Here is a 12,435-nt window from a genome sequence, read left to right on the forward strand (position 1 = left end):
CTTTCAGCTTTCATTTGAGGGTATCCACATTAAAATTGGATGAAGGGTTTAGGAATTTCAGCTCCTTAACATGTGCCACCCTGTTTTAAAAGGGACCAAAAGTAATTGGACAGATTCAATAATTTTAAATAAAATATTCATTTTTAGTACTTGGTTGAATACCCTTTGTTGGCAATGACTGCCTGAAGTCTTGAACTCATGGACATCACCAGACGCGGTGTTTCCTCCTTTTTGATGCTCTGCCAGGCCTTCACTGCGGTGGTTTTCAGTTGCTGTTTGTTTGTGGGCCTTTCTGTCTGAAGTATAGTCTTTAACAAATGAAATGCATGCTCAATTGGGTTGAGATCAGATGACTGACTTGGCCATTCAAAAATATTCCACTTCTTTGCTTTAATAAACTCCTGGATTGCTTTGGCTTTATGTTTTGGGTCATTGTCCATCTGTAGTATGAAACGGTGACCAATCAGTTTGGCTGCATTTGGCTGGATCTGAGCACACAGTATGGCTCTGAATACCTCAGAATTGATTCGGCTGCTTCTGTCCTGTGTCACATCATCAATAAACACTAGTGACCCAGTGCCACTGGCAGCCATGCATGCCCAAGCCATCACACTGATTCCGTCGTGTTTTACAGATGATGTGGTATGCTTTGGATTATGAGCTGTACCACGCCTTCGCCATACTTTTCTCTTTCCATCATTCTGGTAGAGGTTGATCTTGGCTTCATCTGTCCAAAGAATGTTCTTCCAGAACTGTGCTGGCTTTTTTAGATGCTTTTTAGCTAAGTCCAGTCTAGTCTTTTTATTCTTGATGCTTATGAGTGGCTTGCACCGTGCAGTGAACCCTCTGTATTTACTTTCATGCAGTCTTCTCTTTATGGTAGATTTGGATATTGATACGCCTACCTCCTGGAGAGTGTTGTTCACTTGGTTGGCTGTTGTGAAGTGGTTTCCCTTCACCATGGAGATTATTCTGCAATCATCCACCACTGTTGTCTTCCGTGGGCGCCCAGGTCTTTTTGCATTGATGAGTTCACCAGTGCTTTCTTTCTTTCCCAGGATGTACCAAACTGAAGATTTTTCCACTCCTAATATTGTAGCAATTTCTCGGATGGGGTTTTTCTGTTTTCGCAGCTTAAGGATGGCTTGTTTCACCTGCATGGAGAGCTCCTTTGACAGCATGTTTACTTCACAGCAAAACCTTCCAAATGCAAGCACCACACCTCAAATCAACTCCAGGCCTTTTATCTGCTTAATTGAGAATGACATAGCGAAGGGATTGCCCACACCTGTCCATGAAATAGCCTTGGAGTCAATTGTCCAATTACTTTTGGTCCCTTTAAAAACAGGGTGGCACATGTTAAGGAGCTGAAACTCCTAAACCCTTCATCCAATTTTAATGTAGATACCCTCAAATGAAAGCTGAAAGTCTGATCTTCAACTGCATCTGAATTGTTTTGTTTAAAATTCATTGTGGTAATGTCTATAACCAAAATTAGAAAAATGTTGTCTCTGTCCAAATATATATGGACCTAACTGTACACCTCTGATTCCAACTCATGGAATATATGGTTATACCCTTAGTACAGTCACTGTCTGCTCTGCAATAATAAAGTAACTATTCAATGCCACCGCCAATTGTTTATACAGGCCGATTGGACACCCGTTAAAGGTAAGGTAAGGCTTTTGGGGTGCTGTTTACAGGCCAAGAGAAACAGAGCTATTATCTTTTATATTTAATCCAGAAAGATTGGCAGTGTTTATAAAAAAAAAAAATACAAAAGATTTTAGAAAGGGGACAAAACAATAGAATATATGCAATTGCTTAAAATAAACTGAATAACGAAAGAATGTCGCTAAAGTTGGTCACGGAAATGGCACAAATTTATTGAGTGAAGAACTCCTAGTGAAAACGTCTGGTGGAACATGGATCAATCCTACACAGCAATGTATCTTCCTTGTATTGAACAATTATCATTATTGGCATTGGCTTTTTATTAGAACAAATTACAGACATATACCTCCCCAGTGGTGACTCATAACAGGGCTGGACAGCAGAGAACTATACTGTAGAATGTGTATTAGTTTTAAGAAATTCTGAGATTCTCAACTTTTACAATATCTCCACTCCTGGAGGTCTCCCGCAGGAGACATCATCATCATATTTTTTATCTTGATTTGCTCTGTTCATAGACAGGAGAGATGGCATAGATATTATCATCTATCTGACCGTTATCTCTTTGGCGGTATGCCGGTTATTGTCCAGTGACGTGAAACCATGTTTTGCGTTCACCATTTCATCACGTTTATGAAAATATGACTTTCCTTTCTATTATATTGACGGAATTCATTAAAAACCTGACTTCAAAATTTCTATATACGTTTTCTCTGTAGCTTATCTCTATCAGTCTTAAATCTGCCTTTCTCCACATCTACTAGACATTAGGATTTTCAATAATTACCTGTTTCCAAGGGAGGGGGGCAGCTGCTAAAAGGGGTCAAGTGAAGGTGACTTGTAGAATGTAAGCACTTTCTCTGGAGATGTCTGTATAGATTTTTATTTTTCTCTATGGTATACTCGGACATGGTTCTCGTGATTGACACCTGCCTTATCCCTAATATCTGGTGGTTTATCTGTGGCAAGATCAGAGGATGGATATTCCTTTATGGTTATCTTATGAAGATGGGGGTGTAATCTATCCATAATTTTTTATGCTGATGCTCATATTCTAGAGATTTACAGGACCCTGGGTCAGATTCTCTCTGTATTTCTATATGAAGCTGATCTTGACATTCGTGACCGGGTAGACTTTTCCTTTCCAAGTGGAATGAGCTCCGATGAGATCAATGTTGTGTAACATACAGAATTGTCTACATGTTACTGGGAGCATGAGAGTTTCCTTCCAGGAATACGTTTTATTTAGAATAGTGGCCTTCAACTGTTACAAAACTACAACTCCCAGCATGCCATGCTATTGGTGCATGCTGGGAGTTGTAGAATAAAGTTGTAATGCAACTGCAAGGCAGTTGCATGCACCCTCCACAAGGGGGCGCAGGTAAGGGGAAAAAGGTATCACTCACCGTGAAGCACCACAGTGCAGGACGCGGAGCGCCACTAGGAGGCGGCAGAGTAGTCAGACAGGCCGGTCAGCAATAAACAGGAAGAAGTACCAGAGGTCACAGCAATGTATGTGGTCAAAGACAAGCCAGAAATCAGAACGAGACGGGAGCATGGGACCGAAAACGTGAGACAGAAGACGTAGTCAGGGTACGAGACAAAGAGACAAAGCCAGACGGGAAACGTAGTAACAAAGATGGAAAGCAGGAGGCAGGGTCCAGAATTCAAACCGAGTCATACACTGTAGGGAACCACCAAACACACACTAAGTAAGGGACAGGGAACAAGACAGGCCCAAATACGGGTAGTCAGAGGCAGAAGAATTGCTAGGGAATACGGGTCAGCTGCCCAAGCCAGAGACTGGAACTATCACTGACAAATGCTACCAGAAATGGCACCAATAGCCACCCACGAAGCAAAGAGAGGCAGGAAAGGTTAACCCCATCATAATCAGGCCGGGGAAAGAAAAGCAAGAAGCAAACCCTGACCTGGATTATGACAAAAGTCCTATATGTATGTTATACAGTGCTATTATAATGCACAGATAGGAGTGTTACATTGGACTGTTATGTGGGGCTGCCTGTCATAAATATCTTGCAGATGGGACTAATAACAGATATATGTGCCTATGCAGCATCAATAGTAAAAAGATCTAATGTTAAAAATAATAAAAAAACAAAAAACATGCTATTCTCACCATCCGTTGTCCGCCGAGGTGCACGTGGCTGCCGCCAGCTTCCGTTACCAGAGATGCATTGCAAAATTACCCAGAATACTTAGCGGTCTCACGAGACCGCTAAGTCATCTGGGTAATTTCGCAATGCATCCTGGGAACGGAAGCTGGCGGCAGCCGCGCGAGCATCGCCAGAGCTTCACTGGATCCCGGCGGGTGAGTATATAACTATTTTTTATTTTAAATATATATATTTTTTAACAGGGATATGGTGCCCACACTGCTATATACTACGTGGGCTGTGTTATATACTGCATGGGCTATGTTATATATTACGTGCCCACTGTTATATACTGCGTGGGCAGTGTTATATACTACGTCGCCTGTGTTATATACTGCGTGGGCAGTGTTATATACTACGTCGCCTGTGTTATATACTGCGTGACTGCTATATACTGCGTGGGCTGTGTTATATAGTACGTGGGCTGTGTTATATACTGTTTGGCCTGTGTTATATACTGCATGGTCACTGTTATATATTGCGAGGCCTGAATTAATTCATCGGGTAATCTACAATATGTATGTATATAGCAGCCACGTAGTACTCCTATATACTACGTGGCGTGTGCTATATACTATGTGGCTGCTATATACATACATACATACATATTCTAGAATAACCGATGCGTTAGAATCAGGCCACCATCTAGTTAATCAGATAATTGTAGTAAATTTTCTATCCTCATTTTGTCTTGTAGGAAGCAGTGAAAGTTCAGAGTTTAGTGAAGAGGTGTCTTCTGTCCTGGACAGGTGAGTCGCTGCGTCTTTATCTGCTGCTGCTACACGTTAATGCAGATACTGTCCAAGGGACGCCCTGTCTGTACTCGTTTGCGTTGAGTTAGTATACTAGTTAGAGAACTCATGGTAGCTATATTGGGACTTTTTACCTTCGTTCTCCTTTCAAACACTACACATACCGGTGGGAGCCAGTATGGCGCTGTTACGGTGTGACTGTTACCATCAAGGTTGTTCCATGTGTTTTGTGGTGTTCAGTGTTTTCTGTCCACCTGCCATCACATGATACCTAGTTCCACTAATGAGGATTAGTAGGGCACTGAACCTCCAGGTGACTTTAATATATTTGTTTGTATGAGTTAACTAAAAGCCTTAAACTGATGTTATATATTCAGAGTTTATTCTTTTTGTTCTAATTTACAACCCAGTATTACGCATCTTTAAGACATTACATGGCTTTTGTGCCTTATGTACTCTTAAATGTTAGATAGCTGTTCTGTGAACAGCTTGGGGGGAGCACACTGTGCGCTATATGAGAGAGTCACTGCCGCACTCCATTGGTGGTGGCTTATTCCCAGGAAAACAAAAAGATAAGACACATAAATTCAGCTGGCCGGATCCTTCTATCCCCTGATATCATCAGAAGCTGTATTTTCTGTATTTTAGCGTTGATATCACTGCCCCTGCCCATTCCTCAGAAACTCATGAGCGTTCATCAAGGTGTTCTATGAAATACATTATAGATAGTTGTGAAATTGCCTGCCAGCTATAAATGCCGTTCAGAATGAGAGATTAATGAATTTCATTTAATTGCAACCATAAACTCAATTGGTGAACATTCACACATCCCCTGGTCTGGATGGGTTCTCACTGCGTTTATACCTTGGGGGTAACTAGAAGATGTGATCAGCTGGATGATGGCTGTTGGAATAGTCAGCGAATTATATGCATTACTGGACATGACAGACACAGGGAAGCGCTGCCAATAATATCTGAATCATTTCCCATCCCTCCAAGATATATGCTGCTTAATACGGGAAGCAGATCCTGAGCACTTTCTGCCATCACATGCTATTACTGTATATTATACAGAAATTCCTATCAGTTCAAATCCTGTGTAATCAAATCTGAATATCAGGTCACCCCTCTGGCTGCATTTTATACTATGTGAATTTGTCAATAATAACGCTATATACCGTAGCTTTGATTTATTATGATCCCCTGAACCAAGACAATGTCAGCCAAGTCCCTAAAGTTGGGATGTGCAAATACTCAGCTCCTTAGGAACCATAACAAAAAAATAAGTAAATGGTTAAAAATAATTAAAAATAAGAAGAGACTGCACCACACTAGTGAGATAGGCGCTAGTGATGAGCAAGAGTGTGCTTGTTACTCGAGATTTCCGAGCATGCTCAGGTTATCTCCGAGTCTCTTGGGCGTGCTCATAAATTGCATGATTTGCGGCTGATAGACAACCTGAACACATGCAGGAATTTCCTATTTGTTAGGGAATCCCCATATGTATTCAGGCTGTCTAGCAGTCGCTAATCATGCAGCTGCAGGGACACAAACAATCTACGAGCACGCCGAAGATTCTCGGAGACCACCCAAGCATGCCCGGAAGTCTCGAGTAACAAGCACACTCGCTCATAACTAATAGGTGCACATGTAGGACTCTTATATAGGTGTATGGTCGATGTAAATGTCTGTGCGCTTTGATAAATCCAGCTAGGAATCTCCTGCTATTATATAAATTCTGAGTGGTGTTATTAAATGGGGTTGTACCAAGTTGGGAAGTTATCCTCTATCCATAGGATTGGGTATAACTTCCAGATTGCTTGGATGCCTGACCTCTGGGACTCCCACCGATATCAAGAACCGGTGGATGGAGAGGTTATCCATCATGTGCACCTTCACTACATTCATTCTTAATGGGAGCAATGAAGACCATTCAAACACTGCTCTTGGCTATCTCCGGTGGTCACGTTAAAAACGAATGGAGCAGAGGTGCACATGATTGGTGGGAGTTCCAGCAATCAGGAAGTTACCCCCTATCCTATGACTAAGGAGATGGCTTCAAACCTTGGTACAACCCCTTTAAAGGAAAGCAAAATCCTTACATGAGGGTACCTAGGGGGCCGGCCGTGTAGTATTGTTATGTGCTTAGAGCTGCATGTTACTTGGGTATGCTTTTTTTGCACCATGCACGGTTTTCGAACTCATGTTTAAATTTGCAAACAGGGGTCGTATGTATGCCACGCTGGGTCCCAACTGGAGGGTCCCGGTACGGAACTCTCCCAGGAGTCGAAGCTGTGTGTACAGGTACATATAGGTGGTGGGTCTATCCTCTTCAATGAATAAAGACTTAAAGTGCAACTTTATACAGCGGAAGCAGCCATGTTTGTTGCCTGAACCATTGCTGCACCATATACTATGACAGCTAGCTGTACAGCAGAGGCACCTCTCACGCCTCAGTATTTCACCAGTTTGGATGATGACACAATATCTGGTTATGCTGCTGTAATGATGAATCCTGAAGAGCTGAATGGTTTTTATTTCCACACAGAATGTTTCAGTTCTCAACCGGCATCTTTTTCAAGTGAAAAAAACAATTGCAATGAAATTGTTTTTTTCACTTGAAAAAGATGCTAGTCCAGTGTTGAAATGCGTTGTAAAATCACTGTTCAACTCATCTTTGTCTTAAGGATTTTTCATTACAGCAGCACAACCAGATATTGTGTCATCGTCCAAATTGCTCAACTATCCTGGAGGAGATCATCCCCAGCCTGGAGGCAGCAGCAGCTGATTTGTTCATAGGAGTTGTTCCTGCACACAACCTGCTCACCTTCCTTTTACTTTCCTTTGTACCCAAAAAGGTATGACCCGACGGTCTTGTTTCCTTTTGTTCCCCTATAGTTTTTCTACCACGCCTCAGCAGTGGCATATACCCATTCTCATAAATTCTGCTTCAGCTGACAATATGGCTGCCTCCAGTATATGTAATCAGCTGGACCTCTCTTGCATGCTTGATTAAGAAACTATCACAATCTGAACTTTCTGTAGTAACTTATTACTACTTTGTATTTCTGATTTGCCTTCTCTACAGTGATCGCATTCATGCAAGTTTTAGATTGAAACATCATAAAACATTTTTTTTAAGTTGATATAAAAGGTTTTTATAAAACGGGATAAGCCCATGTGAGGCTAAAAATGAAAACCCTCCTACTTATTACAATATTTTACACAAAAAAAAAAAAAAAAAATGAAAAAATATATATATCCTTTGTTGCGATAAACGTTGGGTCCAGACGTGATTGATCATTTCCAGTGACATTTGGTTGTGACTCTGCAATGAATTTAGATGTGTTGCAGAAGCAAAGTCTCCTTACTACATTACAAAGGGTGAGATCTGTGCTGCACACTGGCTATGTCTGGACCTACCGTAACCCAAATATTGTAACTTCAAAATTAGGGGACGTTTGAGCTGAGGTGAGACAATAGCAGTTATCACTCATTATTTCACTGCTATTATTCCAAGTAATTAGCTTGTCATTGTATCTGTATAGTTTCTTTATGAAGGAAACATTTTGAATCATTGACAAAGAACAGAATGAAAAATAAAAGCAGTGATATGATTGGCTGCAATGTATAAAACTGTGGTTAAAGGGGTATTCAGCATCTCAGACAGATATTGCATTATCAATAAGATATGCCAGAAATGCTTTAAAAAAACATGCGCTGCTTCGTCCTTTTATGTGTATCATAATCTGAAAATAGCCAGGCAAACGAAGGTTCTGCAATTTTTGGAATTCCCATTTAAGTACAGCAAGCAGTGCAAGCATAGCAAACCCTACATCCCTATTGGGGTTGGAACCTCAGCTTTACAAAAGAAAATGATATCAGACTGTAAGTCATGCTGCGGCGTTAATTTATTTTGGTCAATCAAAGGAGTCAAAAACAGATCTCATCCAAAGTTTCGACCGGGGACAGTTTTTGTCAAGGACATCTGAAGTGCGTGAAATTGCAAGATAAAATATACAGTGTTTCAGATGATATATACAAAGAAATATGTACAAAATTATAAATAGTAAATACATTAATCAAATAGGGAGGGAGTTTGGGGAAGGGAACAATGAGCAAGAGCTCTAGTGGAGACTAAATAACTTTCACCTCTTGGAGGTGCAGGTAGGCAGAAATAATCCTCTCCTTCTATGATGTGTATTTTCTGGAGTAGGAATAGTAAATCTCAAAACCTGGATAGAGGGAGCTAAAGGGAAGTGGCAAGGGAGGAAAGGGGTGAAGCAGAGACATATCTAGAGGACTGGTAGACAAGTATTGCTAATAGAGACACTGATTACTGTATATAGGGGTAATGCACATATAATAGAGACAGACTGGACGGCTGATTACTGTATATAGGGGTAATGTACATATATTAGAGACAGACTGGACAGCTGATTACTGTATATAGGGGTAATGTACATATAATAGAGACAGACTGGACGGCTGATTACTGTATATAGGGGTAATGTACATATATAAGAGACACAGACTGGACAGCTGATTACTGTATATAGGGGTAATGCACATATAATAGAGACACATACTGGACAGCTGATTGCTGTATATAGGGGTAATGCACATACAATAGAGACACAGACTGGACAGCTGATTACCGTATATAGGGGTAATGTACATATAATAGAGACAGACTGGACGGCTGATTACTGTATATAGGGATAATGTACATATAATAGAGACAGACTGGACAGCTGATTACTGTATATAGGGATAATGTACATATAATAGAGACAGACTGGACGGCTGATTACTGTATATAGGGATAATGTACATATAATAGAGACAGACTGGACAGCTGATTACTGTATATAGGGATAATGTACATATAATAGAGACAGACTGGACAGCTGATTACTGTATATAGGGATAATGTACATATAATAGAGACAGACTGGACGGCTGATTACTGTATATAGGGGTAATGTACATATAATAGAGACAGACTGGACAGCTGATTACTGTATATAGGGGTAATGTACATATAATAGAGACAGACTGGACAGCTGATTGCTGTATATAGGGGTAATGTACATATAATAGAGACAGACTGGACAGCTGATTACCGTATATAGGGGTAATGTACATATAATAGAGACAGACTGGACAGCTGATTACCGTATATAGGGATAATGTACATATAATAGAGACAGACTGGACGGCTGATTACTGTATATAGGGATAATGTACATATAATAGAGACAGACTGGACGGCTGATTACTGTATATAGGGATAATGTACATATAATAGAGACAGACTGGACGGCTGATTACTGTATATAGGGGTAATGTACATATAATAGAGACACAGACTGGACGGCTGATTACTGTATATAGGGATAATGTACATATAATAGAGACACAGACTGGACGGCTGATTGCTGTATATAGGGGTAATGTACATATATAAGAGACACAGACTGGACAGCTGATTACTGTATATAGGGGTAATGTATATATAATAGAGACACAGACTGGACAGCTGATTGCTGTATATAGGGGTATTGTACATATAATAGAGACACAGACTGGATGGCTGATTATTCTATATAGGGGTAATGTACATATAATAGAGACACAGACTGGACCCTCTCTCTCTGGCTGTACTCCATTCTTCAGATAGATGTTAGTTATATGCCATATATGAGTGCAGAGTCCGTATCACAGCTACAACACCCAGGCTCTTCATCCATCTGCTGAACAGAACATAGACCACCATAGATCACTGTGGACACCTAAGTTTAGTGCAGACTGGGTGTTTTGGCTGTATCTTCTGAAACTTCCAATGGAGCTTCAGTATTGGGAACAGCTTACCTCTTCTTAGCTTACTGCTATACCAAACCATTGCGGACACCCTTTCCCATAGAAGGATTGGGGGCTCTAAGTGTGCATACATTTAAACAATGTGGAGGTCAAAGAAAGGATGTGAAAACTAATCAATTTGCAGAATTTGATCTTGAGTACCACACAATTCTGACGTGTGATTCTGCCTGTTCTGCTTTAGTCAGTTTGTATCTTATTTGCATATTGGGAGATATTTAGTATCAGCAGGGGCTGACTGGCAAATTTTGGCCTGGGGGGCAAGCACACAGCAGTGGCCCATGAGTAGCGGCTCATCCTTAAAGGGGTTGTCGGATCTTATGCTACATGTCTACAGACACTATGTGGGAATCCTCATATCGTGCGCTGTGAAGATTCTCTGGTGCCGGCAACAGGTGGTCTTGTGACTGCAAGCATGCGATATATATATTCCCAGCCACATTTCAACTAGACTGTTTTGGGCCTTGTTCAATACAGTTGCATTAAGCCATGCAAGTCTAGTCGGCATGTGACCGCATGTATGCAAATCACAAACTTACAGCCACACACCTGCCAAATGACCACAGCACTGCCAGCAATGTGAGAAGCACAAGTCTGCAGTCAAAAGAATGACAGAGTGAATGCACCAATGACACACACACACGCACAGCCCCACTGTATAATGACACACACACAGCCCCACTGTATAATGACAGACACACGCACAGCCCCACTGTATAATGACAGACATGCACAGCCCCACTGTATAATAACACACACAGCACCACTGTATAATGACACACACAGCCCCACTGTATAATGACACGCGCACGCACAGCCCCACTGTATAATGACAGGCACACGCACAAGCCCACTGTATAATGACACACATGCAGCTCACACACACACACGCACGCAGCTCTCACACACACACACGCAGCTCACACACGCACGCATCTCACACACACACGCAGCTCACACACACATGCATGCAGCTCACACACACATGCATGCAGCTCACACACACACGCACGCAGCTCTCACACACACACAGCCCCACTGTATAATGACATACCCACACAGCCCCACTGTATAATGACACACACATGCAGCTCACACACATGCATGCAGCTCACACACACACGCACCTCACACACACACACGCACGCAGCTCACACACACACACGCACGCAGCTCTCACACACACACGCACGCAGCTCACGCACGCAGCTCACACACACACGCACGCAGCTCACACACGCAGCTCACACACACGCACGCAGCTCACACGCACGCAGCTCACACACACACATGCACAGCCCCACTGTATAATGACATACCCACACAGCCCCACTGTATAATGACAGGCACACGCCCAAGCTCACTGTATAATGACACACGCACGCAGCTCTCACACACACACGCACGCAGCTCTCACACACATGCACGCAGCTCTCACACACACAAGCACGCAGCTCTCACACACACATGCACGCAGCTCTCACACAGACGCACGCACGCAGCTCTCACACACACACGCATGCAGCTCACACACACACGCACGCAGCTCTCACACACACACGCAGCTCTCAGACACAAACGCACGCAGCTCACACACACACACACACAGCCCCACTGTATAATGACAGGCACATGCACAACCCCACTGTATAATGACACACACATGCAGCTCACACACACGCACGCAGCTCACACACACACGCACGCAGCTCACACACACATGCACGCAGCTCACACACGCACCTCACACACACGCAGCTCGCACACACGCACGCAGCTCACACACACATGCACACAGCTCACACACACACGCACGCAGCTCACACACACACACACACATGCACAGCCCACACACACACACATGCACAGCCCCACTGTATAATGACATACCCACACAGCCCCACTGTATAATGACAGGCACACTCACAAGCCCACTGTATAATGACACACAC

At 42.5% G+C, this 12,435-nt stretch overlaps 1 protein-coding gene across 22 annotated transcripts in view; it reads left to right on the forward strand.

The window, feature by feature from the left end:
* RALGPS1 (Ral GEF with PH domain and SH3 binding motif 1) overlaps positions 1–12,435 on the forward strand; it is a 953,479-nt gene that overhangs the window by 834,701 nt on the left and 106,343 nt on the right. For 12 of the 22 annotated variants that reach the window (XM_069748007.1, XM_069748000.1, XM_069748009.1 and 9 more), the window contains one exon: positions 4,549–4,600. In XM_069748007.1, coding sequence (XP_069604108.1) covers positions 4,549–4,600 — 52 coding nt within the window. Of the gene's footprint in view, positions 1–4,548; positions 4,601–6,826; positions 6,908–12,435 lie in introns of all 22 variants that reach the window. The other 10 variants (XM_069747990.1, XM_069747991.1, XM_069747992.1 and 7 more) reach the window with 1 other exon arrangement.

This window comes from Ranitomeya imitator, chromosome 2 (assembly GCF_032444005.1).
Source record: "Ranitomeya imitator isolate aRanImi1 chromosome 2, aRanImi1.pri, whole genome shotgun sequence".
Taxonomy (NCBI): domain Eukaryota; kingdom Metazoa; phylum Chordata; class Amphibia; order Anura; family Dendrobatidae; genus Ranitomeya; species Ranitomeya imitator.